The sequence below is a fragment of the Limulus polyphemus genome, unplaced genomic scaffold (genome assembly GCF_000517525.1).
Source record: "Limulus polyphemus unplaced genomic scaffold, Limulus_polyphemus-2.1.2 Scaffold1159, whole genome shotgun sequence".
NCBI lineage: Eukaryota > Metazoa > Arthropoda > Merostomata > Xiphosura > Limulidae > Limulus > Limulus polyphemus.
Window position 1 is genome coordinate 263,180 of NW_013666769.1, and position 20,804 is coordinate 283,983.

Consider the following 20,804-nt stretch of genomic DNA (forward strand, 5'->3'; position numbering starts at 1 on the left):
ACGCGCGGTAAAGTGCATGAATTGTTGGTTGTGAACTATAGCATCTGTTTAAGTTAAATTGATTGTGGAAATTAAGTGTATTGCAAAGTTGTATTGAGAAAGAATAAACTAGTTTTATTTAAGAAAGGACTTGTATCGCTGAAGTTTTTTGGAAGGAATTTTTAGGGGAAAATAACAAACGACCAGAGACGTAACAGTATATATATATATATATGTATAAATACCAAACTTTAATTTCTGTATATCACATGACACTTCTTCAGTCTAAACTATTTATTTCAAATTTTTCTGCTATACTTTAAGAAATTGTAATTTTCTGTGGAATTTAACACTTACATCATAAAAATCCTCGAGCTAAACTCAATTTCCAGTCAGAATTTGCAGTACTGGTCAAATGCCATGCCTTCCACTAAGCTTCCCGCTTTCATAACACGTCATAAATTCTCTCTAACGTTTTCTATTATATTATTTGTAACCAATAAAAGGCATAGATTTCACGGAAGTAACAGCTATAAGGTCTGTGGTAGTGGAATAACAACTTTGACATCAGAGCATCATTTTCTTCACTCTCGCTGTTGGGGTCTGCTTGACCAAGTATGGGAATAATTTAAGCCATTTCTATGTTAGTTATTCGTTTTAGCTAAGCACAAAGCTACAGAATGGACTAACTATCTGTGCTCTGCCCACCACAAGTATCGAAATCCGGTTTCTAGGGGTGCAAGTCCACAGACAATCCACTGTGCCACATGGGGAGCCTGTGTTAGATAGAAAGCTAGATAAACTATGTAAGTGTTGCGTCAGCTAGGTCACGTGACTAGTGTCACGCCACCTATTTTCTAGAAATATCTTGTTCCTTGTGAATTCCCTAGCATTTACTAGATATATGTTTGTCTGGTATATATATATAAGACGCTCACAACGTGACGTGACAATGTGTGTAGGTAGTGAGTAATTGAACTGCAGTCAGAAAGTATTGTTGAAGTTAACTTTCGTTGTTAAAACGTTTGTTATAGAGCGACTGTTGAAAATAAGTGTATCAGTAAAGTTATATTCAGAAAGAATAAACCAGTTTTATTAAGTAAGGACTTGTGTCGCTAAAGTTTCGTCGGAACGAAGTTACGGAAAATTAATTAACAAACGGAGACGTAACATAAGTTTAGTACATTATGTTTTATGTGTGGAAATATTTCCCATTCTTAATTGAATAAAAAATATTTCTAAGGCCACATTATTATAAGCAATTTAATTTTCTGTTATAATCTGCAGCCATTTTAGAAAGAAAAAGGGGTACTTGAAATTTATTTCATATTTTTTGTGTCGGTTACAATGTCGGAAAAAAATGACTGAGCCTGTATAAATAGAGTTAATAAAGCACATGTAAAATACAAGTTACAGTACTAGCCACCCCTCCTTTTAACTATTGTATAATTCTGTAACTAGTGTCAAAAAGCTTTGGGATTTATGTAATTATTCCTTTAAGAACTACAATATTTGCAAATTAATTCATTGTTGTAATCACAGCTACAAGCTTAATTTTGCATTTATTATTATTTTTAGTGTGGCTTAAGATTTTTTCAAAGCATAAATTATTATATTTCAAAACACTAGTTTATTTCATCACATACTTGGGTACGATCTTCAATTTAAAAGTACCGTTAGGTGGCTTTAGTTAGTGTTATAAATAGATTATCTGTCAAGAAAATAGGCAATTATTTGAAATAAGGGTTATGTAACGGTGTTTTGTTGTCTTAATAATGAAAAATGGTTTGGGATATTAAAGTGAAATTGCATGTGTTTAGAGATTTCAACGAAAATAACAACGCCTGAGAGTTTAGGTAATGTTTTTGAGTTTTCATTTCAGTTTACATTTCAACGATTAATGACAACCTCGTATATTTAATTGCTATTAGAGTCCAACTCGTAGTAACTAAGTAAGTGAAGTTTTGATTTCTAATTATATATTAAAATTATCTTTGGAGAATAATTTTTTTTTGGAAATGCTACTTTAGTTGATAAGTGCTCATGGAGTTTTTCTTACACACATCGATTCTGTAGGTTTCAATGGCTAGTTTAGAATTAATAAACAGGAGTGGCGAATACACTATGGTTTGTATACTTCAGAAAAATAATTTTGAGCTATAAAGATAGTGTGGTAAGGTGAGTTACCGGAGTTTCTCAGAAATGAGCCACTTCAAAAATTAAGTTATAATAATACAGTTCCCAAGAAAATAAATGTATCATATGATGAACCATTGTTGCGTTAAGGAACTTTAAACATTGTATAATTTATAGAACAATTAATTAAAACCTTTGCTGTCGTGAGCAAAATATCATGGTGCTGTCACTCTAAATTATATTATAATAAATAGGCCTAAGAGATTTACATACACTTTCTCACTTTTGGGGCTATTATTCTATTTGCAATATTGTTACGTCTCCTTTTGATAATTGATTTTTCCGTTACTTCGTTCCGACGAAACTTTAACGACACAAGTCTTTACTTAATAAAACTGGTTTATTCTTTCCAAATATAACTTTACCGATACACTCAACTTCAACAATCGCGCTAAACAAACGCTGTAACAACGAACGTCTACAATACTTCTGACTGCAGTTCAATTGCTCACTATCTACACACACATTACATTACGTTATTCTCCCGTCACGTTGTCACCCTCTTTTATATACCCGACTACCCTATATCTAGTAAATACTAGAGCATTCGCCAAAGTGCAGGATAGTTCTAGAAACTAGAGGGCGCCACACCAGTCACGTGACCTCGATGACGCAACAATATTAAAACTAGCTGTGCGCCTTGTCATAGAGCCAGGTATTAACCTAGAAAAATACAAATATTGTGCTTCCAAGATGTTTATACTTCCAAAGACTAAAATTTTGCTATCTAATACAATATTTATAGATTGATTACTTTTAAATTTTCTAATAAATAACTACAAGAAACATTTATTAAAGTAGTGAATTTAAAACAAGAAATCAGGCCTGGAAAGACAAACTTCAAGTAGCTAGGTTAGTCCTAGTTTGCCTGACTTGTTTAACATTGGTTAGAATCTTTCAATTCGAAATAATCTAATTTTTAAGGTAGTAAGTGAACATTGTTGTATTTCATTGTGGTTTATAGTAGGGGTTAAGTAATTGTAATTATTATCAGTTATCAAAGGCTACTATCATAACTATAATTGGCTGCAGATGATGGATGGTAGTTGAAACTTAACACATTGTGAGTTTAAACATCTAAGACCGTGTTTTCTAAGCTTTTTCTCTTCTCAACAAACCCCTACTATTTCTAAGAAGTAATAAATTTTGTAAACTTTCGTACACTTAGTATGTAAGAAGTTTACAATAAAATCTGAATTTTTATTTTATTAGTTGGCAGTTAGTGCCGGTGAAATTCAAATACAATTCTTAAAACATGAAGAAAAAAATTAAGTAATTAAGATCTAAAATAAATTGAAATCAAATTATTTTACAATTGGGGGAGGGGGGAGGAAACGTTATTGCACATAAACTCACTTTAAAGACTTTCTCCTGTTGGATGTGTGTGTGTGTGTTACATTAATGTTTGTTTATTAATTTCTGGTATAAATTCTCTCCGAGAAACTTCAGCAATACAAGTCCTTTTTTGATTAACTCAGTTTATCCTTTCTAGATACAAATTTTAGTAATATATATAGAATATATAGCTTAGTTCAAGTAGTTGCCAACCTGAAAGTGAAACATCTATTTTGTATAACCTTCCAACTTTGTAGGCTATTTACATTACTCTATTATATAGTATTTTTTAAATCTTTCATATTTTATTAATTTATTTAGTAAATTAAAATTAATTCTGGTTTTACATTTTTAAATCTTTTATATGATTTTTCAAAGCAAAATTTTTATCAATTTATTTTATCAATTTACCCAAAAATTTAGCATTCACCTCTTTTTTAACCACTTATTTCCATTTATCCAAATTCCAATCTGTATTTCTCAAATAAGCACTAAAAACTCCATTCAAAAATATGTATTATTTTGTATTTGAACAAGGTGTATGAAACAGAAAATATCCAGAAATAAAGACCAAGATGCAAATTTTGTAAATTAAGCTGTTAAAGTTATCTTATGTTATATGGCAAACCTTTTATTTTGTTTACAAAACAAAGAAAGTACTTTTAGAATTACATATAACTATGTATTTAAAAGAATTGCAAAACATCAAGACAAAACAAAGTATCTGGTGACAAATTCAATGTGAAAATCTAGAAATATTCTTAAATATTTGCTTGAAGATATCATTTTCATGCCTACAATATCAAAAGAATTTGTTAATCTCTTATCCACATTCTAAGTACTTTAAATTTCCTGTAGATTTCAGAAATATGAAATAAAATTAGGATAGATTTTAAAGTAGAAGAAACGGGGAAAATATTTTCATTTTTTATGAATATTTCTAATGAAATTTGTTTTTATTTAAATAAACATGTAATTATTTACTAATTAGTATAAATTGCACTAACCCCACAAACTGAACTAACCTAGCAAGATATAAAATTTATTTTCATTTCTCCAAATTAATTTATATTTCTGAAATTTGCATTAAAAACTACATTCAAAAAATATATACTTTCCTATTTGAATGTGGTGTATGAAACAGAAAATATCATTATTTCTATTTGTATTATAAAAAAAAATAACTTAGTTTAACTAGATTTAAAATTAATTTACATAATGCACCCCAGTGTGTCAGATGAATCAATGTTAACTATATTGGCTTTCATTCCCATATAAAGGTAATTCAGCCCTGAGGAAAGTGGGTTTTATTCAGTTAGTCTGGTCCCCAACCACCACATCTAAATAATGGCATTGGATAACAACTGATCCCCACCCCCAAGAATGGCTAGATATTTAACCTCTAATTTATTTCAATCCACAACCTTCAGTCCTTAACACCATAAAAAAAAAAAAATCAAATCAGTCCACATATCTTCTCAGCACCTTAATGTATATATTTATATTTATAAATTTCAGTCAGCCCAAGCCTCACTCACACTTATGTAGAATATAATAAGTTCACTAGTGGAATGAAAAGAAACTGACATTTCTGAACATCCCCTATAATTTTTCAGTGTGGTGCCAAATAACTTTAAACTAAATACCTACCAAAAACAAACAAAAAAGCCCCTTGTTATATAAATTCAGCCAGGGTCTGGCATTGGATGACATTGCTGTCCCCAATGATCAGCTCATTCCACCATGGCTTATTACCATCCCATCCTGTGACTTTTCCTTGAGTCATCTGGGGAAGGCGGATACTCCCGATTGGAAGTACTATCTTCTTTTTGCTGAACATCTTAAAACCATTCCTCTCTTCCCATTTACACGGATGGTTCAAAATCAGGTGACTCTGTAGGCTCTGCCATGGTTTGCTGTGGCTCGGTAGTTGCTCGCAGGATCCCCTCTACAGTTTCTGTGTTCACTGCCGAGTTATATGCTATTTCTCTTGCCCTGGATCATGTAAAAGCTATGCAGTACAGTAATTGTACTATTTACACTGATTCTCTTAGCTCTCTACTGGCCCTGGAATTGCTTAACGTTAGCTCTCACCCTGTTCTCATTGATATTCAACACTGATTGGCCCACTTTTCGCTATCTTCTATTTCCATCCAGTTTTTCTGGATCCCTGGCCATGTCGGTATTCACGGGAACGAGCTCGCTGACACCGCAGCTAAGTCCGTCTGCTCTGGTGCCATCACGGCCGTGCCTGTCTTCAAGGCGCGGCTTCGCGCCAGTTGGCAGTCGACTTGGAGTGATCAACGCCATAATAAGCTTTTCCAGATCAAACCATCTGTTGGTCTTTGGCCGTCTTGCTTCAATAAGGATTGGAAGGAGGAAGTAGTCCTGGCAAGGCTACGCATTGGTCATAGTTTTTTAACCCATCGTTTTCTTTTATCAGGTATTGACCCACCGATGTGTACCCATTTGAGACTCAAGTCACAGTAGCTCACATTTTACTGTCGTGCCATCGTTACGACTGTGAGTGACGGCACCATTTTAGACACATTTTTTCTAAAAGTTTACCCCTGACGCTAGACTTTAATTTGCTTTCATTGCATTTACCGGTTGTTTGGTGCAGATAGCCTAGCTGCTTTGCGCCATAAAACACCAACCAACCAACCAAGAGGGAAGAAGACCTAATGGGTGCAGCTATTGTATTTTATTTATCATTTTGACTACAGGCATTATTTTCTACACATGTCATGAGGTTTTAGTGATTTATATTCAAAATTTAAATAAGTTACTTTATCATCATGGTATGTGAATAAACTTGGCATCCAAATGTAGGTAATAATCCAAATCTTAATGTTATATAAGTTTTAAGTTCCTAATTTTATAAAGGAATATTTAAAAAATTGTCTATTTTCTCTAGTACGAGAATTGTGATATTTGTTCTCTAGGTATCCTCTCTTCTGTAATTTATTTACCACCTCTCTGAGAAGTACAAAATGTAGTGTAAATTACTCATTATAATGTTGTCATAATCCAGGAAAAGCATTATTTTTTCAGTTTTCAACCTGATTTGGTTACAGAGCCATAAGTTAGAAAATCAGACACCTCATGCTATGCCCACCTGTCACATTATCTTTTTCTCAAATTGCCAGTAGTTTTCTCTTACATTTGATACTGTATCATTTATAACCAATAGAAAGCCAAGGATTTAATATATCAAATGATATGTTATATTATGTTGTTTTTTTTATACAGAGAATTGCCTACTTCGCTTCCAGTTCAAGCTTTATTTCCATGAGAAGCACGTTGATGAGCTTAGCTGAATTTTTATAGCTCTTGTTGCATAGCTTGAAAATCAGAAAAAATTGTGCTAATTATAGGACATTGTTTATTTTTTTATGTTATTATTCTGTTATCTTTGGAGCATTATTTAATTAAATAACAAATTATTTAGTGCAGTAGTACCATTAGTATTAAAATAAAATAATGAGGTTAATTGTCATCAACAGCAAAAAGAAAGAAAACCCAGGTAAGTACATCATTTCCTGTTTTTCCTGTCTATTCTTTATTTACCACCCCTTGCAGAATTTTGTGAAGATACATAAAAAATATTAGTAGTTATAGTATGGAAACTGTAAGGGTCAGTTTGGGGTCATGAACTCTGCCAATTCAGCCTAGCCCATATTGTTTATGTGTGATGGAACATACTTTAAACATAGTTTCAATAACTGATTCAGTAACCAGGATATCCTTTCTGTTGCAAAGTCATATGCTAACACTATGAGTATTGAAGGTAAATCTTGTTTATGGTATTTGGGGACTCCATACAGTTCAGGTATACAGCTGTAGGAGAATTTGAAGTCTGTTTATATTTTTTTGACAAGATACTTTCCTCTTTTAAATGTTTCATTATCATTTTTTGGCTTTGTTTTTTGATTGTCTTGGTTGGATATTTGTTTATAACTACATAATTAGATGTTCTTCTATTTTTACCTTTGTAACTGTGACTATGAAATATTTTCAGTACACGTTTACTTATGTAATTGTAAACAGAGATCCAACCAAGACAACCTACATTTGTATTTATTTTGTGCCAAAAACATGAAACATTTCAAAAACTGTTTTTAATTTTATATTCCATATAAGTATTATATATATATATATATATGTCTCAAATGATAGTATAGTAATATATAGTATCATACATATATCATAATAATAGTACAATTGGGAAACAACAGTAATATTTTAAACATTTTTAAAGCATATTATAAATGTTTTAAGCAGTATAACACCAAAAGCACTTCAATAAATTATTGTGTATTTTCACATTAAAAAGTCTTTGTATTACTAGCCCTGGTGAAGCCACAATAGCAAAACATTGGCAGAAATAGTATGTTTATTATTATCTGGAAAATAAAGTTCCTTTTTTTTCTATCTATATTGTTAAATAGAATGAACTAGAATAATGATCTACATGTAAATGAAACTAACCCTTTAAGTACTTTAGATATTGGTTTATCCATTCAAGTATATTGAGATGTTAGCCACAATGTTTACAATATAGCAGACTTTTATTCAGGTTTGAAGTTAAAATTTTTTATGTTTGATAATTATTACCATGTAAATATTATAAATATTGTAATTTCTTTTTGGGGGAATAATTAAGGATCAGATATACACGGGGATGTTTTTTTTTTGTCAGACAATTGATGTGAATCTTGACTTGAAGTCACCATACCTCGTTATCCCTCAACATGGATCATTACAGAGGTAAGTAGCTTTTATGATGCAGATATATATTATTAAGTTCTATTAATTGTATTCAGTAGTTTTTCAAGACTTGTTTATTTTGGTTCTATTGTGATGTAATTATATAAACTTTTCCATGATAGATAAAACAATTTCTATCTCCTTTTCATCTAACAAAGAAATGTAATAGGTTTCTTAACAGAGAAGCTAGCCATTCTGTAGTCAGTGTGATGTTTGTATAATAGTTATATGAGAGTCAGTGTCTGTGTTCAAATTGTAAACATTATCAATGCTCATGAACATGTTTATATATATTCATGTTTCAAATGTACAAACAGTTCTTCATTACATAGTATTGATGTGGATATTACTTTTTGTCCATTCCCTAGAGGAGGGAGTGTGCTTGTTTTAGACATGGGAAGACTGACTGTTAAAAGTGAATTACAGCAAGACAGACTTTCAAATGTGGTAAGCTAGAGTTTCCAAATTTTTACTTATCACAACCCCCCTTTTTTCCCTTGTTTTCATACTTGTGGCTCTCTCCTTTTCCCTGCTTATATAATTTAACAGTTATAAGGCCATATACTGAAATATTAAAAATGTTTTTAAAGCAAAAAGGTAACTTAACTATCAGTGGAATGAATATGCCTTTTTGGGTGAGCACAGCTGTTCCATTTGTGTACTGATGTCTCAGAAGCACAATAGAAAGTTATTTTAAAGTGAAAATTTATTTAAATATTTTTTTTAATGGATTTGTTTTCCAGAACTATGATTCACAAAACTAAGATGAAGTGAGTGGCACAGTTAAGTCATGCTATTCATAGCTTGAATTGTAAATACTTAATAAAGAAAACTCCATAAACGTAATCAAAGAAGTGTACATGTTACTGGTACTCCTGTACATATAAACTGTGAACTTAATCACTACATTGATCAGTCACTAATTAGATCAGAGTTAAAATTTAATAGTGACTGTGCATAAAACAAACATTAACAGCAAACTAATATCCAATTTACCAAAGGTTGATGGAGGTAACATTTGGCATAGGGAGAATAATTATGACTGTAGCTATACATTTCTCTAGTGAGGCTAAGTTAGTAAGTCTCATTCTTGAAAGTTCCTGCTTGTGCATGATTTTGTTAACAAGAGGGCTAAATTGATAGTAATTTTAACAATGGTAACAATATTCCAGTTTGGTTGGTTGAGAGAAGATTCTAAGACTGTTTTAAAAGCATTTTTGTTTTATGTGAAATATATGTGAGTTTATTATGAAAAATTGTTTATCATGAACTACGATAGTGGTTCATAATAGGGTTTGCCTAGGAACTTCACCAAAATTCTAATAGAAAATAAAGATAAAAACCATTTTAAAAAGCAGACTTGTTCTTGAAACAACACTCAAGACCGTCTATCTCAATGGCTTAGGCTGCTAAAATATTGATCATAGTAAAAAAGTTGATTTTCTGATTGTTAGACAAAATTCAAAATTTATCCATTTGTTTATCATATTATTATTATTCATATTATTCTTGTTTGATAAGCCTACAAAAAACAAATGACTATGAATATTTTGAATTTGGGCAAACCTACTAAAGAAACATCTGCACAGGTCATAGACTATTTGTATGTTGATCTTTGAATGAGAAGTAAAGGTTTTCAGGTTTTTCATCTCTAGTGGCCAAGTTTCTCTTTGAATCCATTCAAGTACCAAAGCCTACAGCAAAAATGGCTAGATATACTATGCCAAAATATATGCACAGCTACCAAACAATCCTGCAAAAGTTGTAGGGCAATTTTTAAGTTGATTCTTGATTCTTCCACCCTCTAAGTTCTTCTTTGCTATCAACATAAGCTCTTTAAAGCTTTTCAAGCATTGTAAAAATGTAGAAAACATTTAAGCACAATTATACTAGTCTGAAATTTTCCGTTTTATACTTGTTGGAAACGCTACATTTTATTAGAGTAAACAATGTGTGTATTTATAACAGTGCAGTGGTGAAATTTTGCCAGTACTCACTGGTACTGAGTACCAGAACTTATTTTTTAAGGTAGTACTAGTATCAGGACTTATTGGAGCCGCTTTATTATTTTTTTATGTCTACTTCACCCAACTGAATACCTCTTCTTTTTTTTTTGAGAATTTCACCCCTGTAACAGTGTCTCCAGCCTTATTTTTGAGTTTGCTGTTGTACTTTATCTGTATATGGTTTTCTGTGACTATTTCAATGAGTTTTGTAGCAGTAGATGATCATCATAGTAGATTTGTTTCTCTACTATTGTAAGTGGTGATTTATTCTACTGATTTTCATACTTCGCTGAAATTTTGAGTGCATATTTTATTATTAGTGATATTTTTGTTTCACAAGCCCACAGCAAAATTGGCTGGGTATTTTGCACCAAAACTTAGACAGATATGCTGTATGAAATGCTGTGAATGTCCATAACCTAATTAAAAAATTGATTTATGTGACTATAAGTACATAATATATGGGATGTTATTGTTAGCAGCTTTCTTGTACTCGATGCTTGTTAAACATGTTTACACGAAACCTCAGCCACAAAACCACCTGACTCAGTAAATAATGGTTGGGTGGGGAAAAAAAGACAGTGTGGCAATAAACTGTTAAAAACATATGACATTTAATTAAATGCATATGCACATATGTAGCTTAAAATTTATTCTCTGTAAGTGGATGTAATAAAACTTAAGAAACAAGATAATTAAAAATTGTGAATTTAAAAAGGGGAATAGGGATCATGAAAATAGTACAGAAACAAGTTGAATCAAAATGCAAAGATAATATGTTCAAGCCTACAACTAGGGACTCTAAAAAAAGTAAACAAACTAGGCTGGAAATAGTGTCTACACTAATTTTTCAAGCTACAATTCCCTAGTTTGACTCCACTAAAATTGATAAGCACTGTAGACATGGAGTTAAAATAGGGATTTATAACTTAAGAAAATAATGTAGACACTGTTTCCACCCTAGTTTATTTGCTTTTTTAGCCTTTGCATTTTAATTCAACTTGTTTCTCTACTTGTTTGATGATCATTATTCTTCTCTTTAAATTAAAAATATATTTATTCAATAATTGACATACTCTGGTATTTATATTGTACTCTTATTTCTGCCTGGTATAGGAAGCTTCTAGATTCCATAGTGGCCGTAACTTTCATGAAATTTAGTTCTTGGGTTATCAAACAAACCTCTAAATTAAAATATTAAATGTATAGCTTATAATAGTATAAATTGGATCAGTTCATGAATTTGTCAATACCAAATTTATAATGTTCAAATAATAACAATTTGCCTGTTATTTGCCATAATTGATGAGGCACCATCAGGTAAATACCATGTTACACATAGTGGTAATTTTAAACAGTAATTTTGGTCTTGGGGTGTCAAGAATGATACCCTCAATCAAACATTGAGTTTCCCTTTAAGGTTTAATCTGAAGTGAATGGCTGCATAGTTTTTTACACTACTGCTGTGATATTTAATATCCTTGGAACCAAGCTGGTTAGCTCTTTCTCACATCTTCACAGGCACTTCTGTTAGATGCTTTCAGATGGAATCGACCAGAATATTTAATTTTTATAAATAAATGGAAGAATAATTTTTTATACATTTTCAAGTAGTTTTTTTATTTAATGCTATGTGTTTTTACAATTAGATCCTATTTTTGACAGGTGACAGGGAAGTTTTTGTCACTTCTGGGTAGAAAACTAAACCCCATTTCAAAATTTAGGCTAATTGCAAACATACTTATTGAAAAACAAAATTACAGGTTTTGATGTGTCCTTTCAAGCAGTATACCATGAAAGTACTGCATCATTCTTTTTTAGTCTATATTTTGTGTGTATGTAATAGTTATAAATATATTTAAGTTCTGGTTTGGAACTTTCAGAATCTGATTGAGAGTCCTGTGCTAAATTTAGTTTAGATGTTACTTTCTGTAGTCTGTTTAGTTAAGGACTCATTATCTACTTTGTCATGAGATAGTTGCATACTGCTTTACTTTGTGTATAGAAGATTATTTTGTGACTATCTCATGCAACAGAGATACTTCCACTGTGGTTTATGAATGCAGGTTTGACATTCTTTAACAGGTTTACTTCAACCTTTGAGGAGGGGCTTGTCTTTGATCTGAGAGAACCAAAACTTACTGTAAAAGTGCTATTATCATTTTAGTGTTTCTGTTGATTATGCATATTCTTTTTTTGTTTATCTTCAAGCTAGATTTATTTTCATTCTTTACTTTTATTCAAATCTAATGTATTTAATTTTATTTAAATTTATCTTGATAAAATGCAGTAATCACTACTATTACTGCTACTACAGGATCATCTGTTAAAATTAATAGAAATGTACTGGATAAAACATGGGTATGGAGATTTAAAAATTTTGAAATTACTAAGGTCTCTTGCGAGTACTGTAAAAACAGTCACACTGTATCTACACTTCAAACTAATTCCAGCAACTTCTGTATGTCACCCAGCATCTTTCTTATAGTTACTAGGCCTTCTTCTGTGCAGAAAGTTATAATCAATAGCCCATAAAACTATGAAATGATTGGTTTATGCATTGGTGGGTATAGACTTAGAAAAGGTATGTTTGGTTATGAACCAAAATGTAATGCTAAGCACTGGACCTGAACTGTTAGTGATATCTCTCTATTCGACTGTGTGTATATGTTATTTGCCAACTTGATGTATGTGAGTGATGATAAGAATTGGTAAGAACTTGGCCTTTCAAAGTACGACAGAAATTTCCACAAAACAGTTAATGAATCATTTTATCTATACATGAAACTACATGCTTCTAGAAAATTATTTTTCAAACTTTTTCAGCAACCAATGTTATGTGATAATGATTTTTGTAGATATAATAACATATTAATATTATTTTTAACCTCTAATTTTCTGTTCTGTTTTGTTGTCAAAACAACAGTTAATGTTTTTAAGATAATAATTTTACTGTAAAGTACAATTAGAGTTTTCAACTTGCTCACATTTATTATAATTTCTTACTATATTGAGGTTTTTGGTCAGATTACCAAAATAGATGTATTATATTGTGGAGTTTCGAAGCCTGATTAATAAAAGTGAATTAACCGTTTCCTAGCCAGTAAATACCTTTCAGGTGTCACTTGCACACCTGCATATCAAATTTTACAATATAAGTAAAATGATAATTCTTACTCTATTTCAACAATTTTTAACTGAAAAGTGTTTGAGAATTAATACTTTGACATTTTGTAACAATTATTTAGTGTAATTTGAAAAGGAAATGGAAATAAAGTTCAAACTTACATTTTTGCACAGTTTTGAGGAATCTTGCATGTAAACAACACACTTATTGATTTTTTTTATTATAATTTTTTTTTCACCATCACAAAAATAAGTTTTTATTTACTAAGAAACTATTTTCACTTGAGAATACAATTATTAAATTCTTGTTTCTCTTGTGAATTTCCTTCTCTGTCTGATGTTTTATTATTATAGCCTCTGTTGCCACCTTTTGGGGTTTTAACAGCTATTAATGAAGCTTAACCTTAAGAACTAGAGGCAAAGCTTTTGGATATTTTTATTTATAGCTGAAAGTGGTGACTGTTGTGATTGGCAAAATAAAGTATTAATAGAAAGATGTAATTAATATCAATGAAGTTGAAACTGATTGTAAATATATAATAGAACTCTGTGATCAACATTGAAAAAAGTTAATTCTAAAACAAAAGAATTTTATAATGTTTTTCAGAAAATTGTCTTATAACAGATTTTGAAGGTTTCATAATGTAAAAAATGATAGAAAACTAAAAAAAACTTTAAGAATCTTTAAGCCAAAATTAGATTCTATTTAATAAGTTTGTTTAAAGTTGACAATAACACATTTCATTCAATATGAAGTTCATTAAGCCAGCTTGGATATAAATAGTACTTATATTCATGCTTCATCAGCTTAAAAAAGGTGTCACACTGTAACAAATATGGTTTTTAATTTGTTCAAAGATGTTAGTTGAGGATTACAATGGTGAATGTGATGTAAAACTTTCTCTTAAGTGAATTTGCTGTTATGCCTTTCTAACCAATCTACAGCAATTAAGTAAAGTCAGTCATTCCATCATTGTTTAAGAAAAATCGTTGTTTGTTAAACAGGGGTTAAGCTAGGGCAAAAAGGTCCAGAGAAGAGTTCCACTTCTTGAGATTTAAAGCCATTAGCATTCTTGGTGTTTTGATTAAAATGCCAAAGTGGATCACAAAAGGGAGTTTCATCTCTTTTAATATCCCAATTTAACTACTACTGTTAAAGTGGTAATTCAAAAGAGTGTAAAAATAATATTCTTACAACATTCTACCACTTTTAGCAACTTGTATTAGTGAAAAACACAAACAGACAAGTGTGGTATGTGATTGTGTGATATTCTCAAATAAGCTGATCTCCACCCAAGTATCACATAGGTCTGTTTAATAATGGAGGATCAAACAGGAAAGTTATTAAGTAATCTAAATTTGAAAACTGATTGAATTTCAAGCTGTGTTAGAAATAAACAGATAACATGTGATCTAAAATGAAAACAATCTGTATCTATTACATAATAGTGAATGGGTCAGCAGCCTTCTTTCTCTCGAGACTGGTTATTCTCTCACAGCATTCTTGGCTGGAACATAAAGACATCACCTACGTGGCCAGTGAAAGGATATTACTTGTGGTTGACTCCGATCCACACTAATTTGTAAAATTGCAACAATATCCCTAGGGGCAAAGTAAATATCGTCCACCATTGAGAACAACATTTTATATACTAACATGCAAAATCTCTGAAAGCAAAATAGATATTATTTGTTATTAAGGACAGTAAAGAAAAAGGCAAATAGAATGAAACAATTTCAATGGCTTTTGGACCATGTATTTATGCTAGAACTGCAAAGAAAAATTCCTACTTTACTAAAGATGGTGGGAAAATACATTATATATATATATGCCTGCATATCATATCATTTCTTCCAAATTTCTAGTCTGCCATGTACATAGAAAGAAGTGGAACACATCATTCCACATCACATACTTCCAATCATTCATTTTCTGTAGTTTGTGCTCAAATATTAACCTTTTTTTTTTCCCATTTATGTCTGAATTAAGAGATTTTCAGGTTTGTTGTGAGCTTTCATGTCACAATTTGTGCAATGTACATAAACTCTGATCATTGTTAAAAGAATTGTTTAATTAGAACACAGTTTGATCTCTTTTAAACCTTACAAGCTTGCTCAGTAAATGTTTTCTTTCAATAACCAGCATTTGTCAGTTAGTTTTTCCTAATGGTAGACATTTCCTTTTGATCAACAGTGTTGGTAGATAAGAATGTTTTATGTTTTACAACAACATTTACTTAATGGGCAAATCTCTAATATGGCCTTCAAGAATTGAAAAGGTATTGGCTTTACCAATGTGATGTAGACTAAGCATAATAGAATTAGATGTGTGCATTTATAGGGCTTAATCAATCACCTGCAACATCATATGATCAGTGTATTTTAACTGTGCAGGTAAATAAAATGTGCTATAAGTGTGCATGGAGGTTCTAAGTAAATTAGTCATTCAATGTATAAAAACTTCTTGGAGCAGGATAAATAAATTTCTGCTGTTTTTTCATTTTAATGTTTGGCTGATTGGCCAGACATTTCATATATTTAAAAGTGCTTTATCAAGAGGAAGAATTATTTCCATAGTAATTTGATTGTCAATCTAACACCATTTTGGCATTTGATGAATTGAGAATGCTATTGAACCTGATTTTACTGTTGAATAAAACAGGCTAACTTATGAATATCTCTTACTTTGTTTTTTATGCTTCCACTCAATTTATTTGTGTTTTGTTACAATAAAAAAGGACTAGTTAGAGGAGAATTAGGATATGGAAATTATAATTGTTTTTTCTAAATAGATTTCTGTTATGTCTTTTTATATAATTAATTTTTTTCTTTTAGGAAGATACCAAAATGGAAATAGATCAGAGGCTATATGATATATTTGATGTTACATTTTCAGACATTCAAGTTTTGTTTACTGATTCAGGTGGGTAGATTTTACTACGTTGTAGGTTCTAAATATGTAGAATTAGTTTGATGGTTCATATTACCCCCTTTTACTTTGTATTTCATATATTATTTTGAATAATTACTAGTTTAGCATTATCAATGCTACAAAATTTATTTTCAAAATATTTTATAATAAGAGTAATTTTAAGGATTTGTAAGGCTAGTTAGTTTGAGGAATTATAGCACAAAATCTGTGTGCATATGGTCAGTTGCTTTTCAGCAGAAGTTGTCTTTTTATGAATTTTACTTAGATTAAGCATTACCTTCAGCAGGTAAATTGTCTGATACTTTTTGTAGATCATTCTAGTTACATGTGATGTTATTGAACATTATCACATGTAACTAGAATGGTGCACATAAATGGTCAGACTCTTTGCTATTAATGTTCAGTAACATCACATGTAACTAGAATAGTGCACATAAATGGTCAGACTCTTTACTATTAATGTTCAGTAACATCATGTGTAACTAGAATGGTGCACATAAATGGTCAAACTCTTTACTATTGGTTACTGAACATTAATAGTAAAGAGTCTGACCAGTTATGTGCACCATTCTAGTTACACATGATGTTACTGAACAGTAATAGTAAAGAGTCTGACCATTTATGTGCACCATTCTAGTTACATATGATGTTACTGAACATTAATAGTAAAGAGTCTGACCATTTATGTGCACCATTCTAGTTACACGTGATGTTACTGAACAGTAATAGTAAAGAGTTTGACCATTTATGTGGACCATTCTAGTTACACGTGATGTTACTGAACAGTAATAGTAAAGAGTTTGACCATTTATGTGGACCATTCTAGTTACACGTGATGTTACTGAACAGTAATAGTAAAGAGTTTGACCATTTATGTGGACCATTCTAGTTACACGTGATGTTACTGAACAGTAATAGTAAAGAGTCTGACCATTTATGTGCACCATTCTAGTTACATGTGATGTTACTGAACATTAATAGTAAAGAGTTTAACCAGTTATGTGGATCATTCTAGTTACATGTGATGTTATTGAACATTAGCTTTAATAGTAAACAGTTTGATCATTTATTGGACCTTTCTAGTTACATATGATGTTGTTGAACATTAATAGTAAACAGTTTGACTGTTGATATGAACCATTCTTGCTACATTTGATGTTACACATGTTTCCTGACTCCTTCTCTGAAATGATATTTAATTTTTTGTTTTAAAAGGAGATGAGTGGAGAACAGCAAGACAACTTCCTGAGTCTGAGATTCATCTTATGCCAAAAGTGAATATAATGGCATTATTCTCAAACAGCATTGAGCCTAGTTATAGATTGTTACCACGGTAAACATTCTCCTAAATTTAAATAATGTTTAGAAATGTGATACTAAAATTTAAAATTTGAGCAAATAATGCACAACACTCAAATCCTTTTTACAAGAGTTACACAAAACAGGTTAAAATATGTAAGGATTATGAAAAACACCAGTGAAATGTGTTACATGAATAGATGTTGTTAAGAGTATCAGAATATGATGTATAAGAGTTTTGCAGAACATCATATTTATTTTATATGGAGCTGTTTCAGGTGTCAGAATAAAATATATAAGGATTTAAAAAACAACATATTTATTGTGTTGAAGCTGTTTCAATTATCAGTGTCAAACTTTGTCAATCTATACATGTAATAGCCAAGTGTCTGTTAGTCATGCACTGTATCTCTTGACTAGTTAACTGTAGAAACAAAAATTATGTATCAAAATACTCATTTCCAAGAGTACATGACAGAAAAATTATTAATCTTTTGCAATTCCCAAAATTTAATATTGATCCATCAGTCTTGATATGTGCTGAACAGTCAATCTGAGAAAAAACAAGAATGTTTCTCTTTGTGAGGGAATTTCAGGAAAAAAATGGGACTTCATCTTTTGGCTGATTGAAAGAAATATTTTGAAGATAGGAGCATGAACTAAGAAAATGCATGAAGAGAGGAATGTGTTTGAGTACATATTTGTACATATATATATTGTTCTTCATGTTGGTATTATATACATGCATGACTTTATTGTACCAAGACAATCATATTGCATATACACTATGATTCAGTGCATTGGGTTGACTGCACATTTTTTATTTCTTCATCAATATTTTTAGGAAAATTACCATTAAATTGTTTCAATGGTTATCAGTTAGTATGAATTTGAATTAACCAAGATAGGTTTTATTTCACCTTTCTAATTATTATTGTATGCAACATTCCTTGATACTTTCCATAAATATATTTATCAAATAAGTGTGAATAGACATTTAAAGAAATATAAAGAATTATATTTTTTTCTCCTGAGGGATCATTTTGTGTTTAAATAATTTGCATATTTGTGATAAACAGTTGAAAATAAAATATCACATTAAGATCATTTCTTATAGTGGTGAGAGGATGTATAAAAGTTTTGAGTCTAGGAATGTTTTAATTGTCTACATGAAAAATCAATATTTAAAAAGTAAAGGAAGTTACCAAATATGTGTGTATGCAAAGGTAGTGTACAGAAAGTGAGCTTTGTGACTTCTGTTGTGGTTGACTCTGTTTTCTTTTAGACAAAAATTAAAGATGACTCTTCCAAGCCTTAAACTTAACCTATCAGATAGAAGAATAACTTTGTTAGCAGACTTTATGAACAACCTGCCTGTGCCACATATTTTGCGTCCTGAAGATCGGGAATTTGGAGATGTCCTTGATGGAAGTGTTCATTCATCAGCTACTATAGGATTTCCTGTGGTAAGTGGATGTGTTTATTGTTTACTATAGAAATGTTTTTTGAATTGCTCTACATAAAAGGTATTAATATAATTCTCACAGGAAACTCGCCAGAATTAAGTACCAGATACTGTGCACTAAGTAACCTTATAAATATAGAAGAAGCTGTAGGTTATTGGTGATTTTTTTAATTATTTTTTTCAAAATTTTAACACATAAGTTAACTCTCTAGCTATGGACTCAGTCGATTCGGCCGAGTTTCTGACTTCAGATTGACCTTTATAGTTTCCATACTATAACTTCTAATATGTTTTGTGTATCTTCAAGAAATTTTGCAAGGTTTCAGTAATCATTAAGTTATTTGTATAGAAAAAATAAGAATTTTTAATGAACTATTTTCACTAAACATTTCTCCATTAATTTATGGAGTGAAAGTGTTGACTGCCCCAAGTACAAAGTGATTTTCATGTTAAGATAAAAATACTTTTCTTCATCTGAAACATCTCAAATCTTTTTTGCTTAATCTCCAAAACCTCTTAAATAAGTTTCAAACATTTTTTTTTCAATAAAACTATATCTTATCTGTGTTTTTTTTTCTAACCTAACTCTTTACAAGGTGGCCCGGCATGGCCAGGTGGTTACGGTGCTCGACTCATAATCTGAGGGTCGTGGGTTCGATTTCCTGTCCCACCAAACATACTTGCCCTTTCAGCTGTGGGGGCATTATAATAATGTGATGGTCAATCCTACTATTTGTTGGTAAAAGAGTAGCCCAAGACTTGGCAGTGGGTGGTGATGACTAGCTGCCTTCCCTCTAGTCTTACACTGCTAAATTAGGGATGGTTAGCGCAGATAGTCCTCGTGTAGTTTTGCACGAAATTCAAAACAAACAAACAAACAAACTTTACAAGATTGGACATTTTGCTGACCCCATAACCACCAAAGAAAATCAAAAGAAATCTAAATTACCCTTTTTTCTTTCTAGAATGACTTCAGATTGTAATATGAAACTACATTTGTTTATCCTAAATAGTTTTAACCACATAACAGTATACGTAAGTTTCTACTTAAATTTTATTGTTTTATTGCCCTTTGAACTGTGTATAAGTAATATTTGCACCATATAAGTTATAAATCATTTGGTAAATGTGTAGCTCACGTTACCCTATTGAATTACATAATGCACAGGCTATTTGGAAGCTGCTCGTGAGCATACCTCTGGAAATTGTTATTATTATTATTTTTAAATTTCAGCTACTATTATAGAATACACATGGAAAACAAGAAATAAAGTACTGACCTGGGTCTTCTTTTTTTTTTGCTATTGACTGTTGATGATGCTTAACCCTACTTTTTAATTCTCTTTACAGAAAACAGTGTAGTATCATAATGTCATTTGATAGATTAAACTCTTGGTTTTCTATTGGTTATCGATAATATAGTAATAAATGATGGAGAAAGCTATTGGCAATTTCTGAAAGGGAGGATGTGACAGGTGGGGTATGGCAAGAGGGATCTAATTTTCTATTTTATGATTTCTGTAACCATATAAGATTGAAGGCTATGAAAATTATCCTTTGTCTGAGTGATGCAACGTTATAATGAGTACCATATTTTTCGGAATATAAGACGCACCGGTGTATAAGACACACCTTATTTTGAAGACAAAGGTTTTTGGGGAAAAAAAGCTACAGTCACATTTGAAAGTTTTTATTG

The 20,804-nt window shown here is 31.0% G+C and overlaps 1 protein-coding gene across 1 annotated transcript in view; it reads left to right on the forward strand.

Annotated features, from left to right (window-relative positions):
- The window catches only part of LOC106462411 (vacuolar protein sorting-associated protein 13A-like), a gene marked incomplete at its 3' end in the record, with an annotated part of 125,434 nt that overhangs the window by 60,248 nt on the left and 44,382 nt on the right, over nucleotides 1-20,804 (forward strand). The window contains exons 16-20 of the mRNA XM_013922337.1: nucleotides 8,213-8,280; nucleotides 8,649-8,727; nucleotides 16,248-16,335; nucleotides 17,560-17,677; nucleotides 18,929-19,109. Of these exons, the coding sequence (XP_013777791.1) occupies nucleotides 8,213-8,280; nucleotides 8,649-8,727; nucleotides 16,248-16,335; nucleotides 17,560-17,677; nucleotides 18,929-19,109 (534 nt within the window). The remainder of the gene's footprint in view (nucleotides 1-8,212; nucleotides 8,281-8,648; nucleotides 8,728-16,247; nucleotides 16,336-17,559; nucleotides 17,678-18,928; nucleotides 19,110-20,804) is intronic.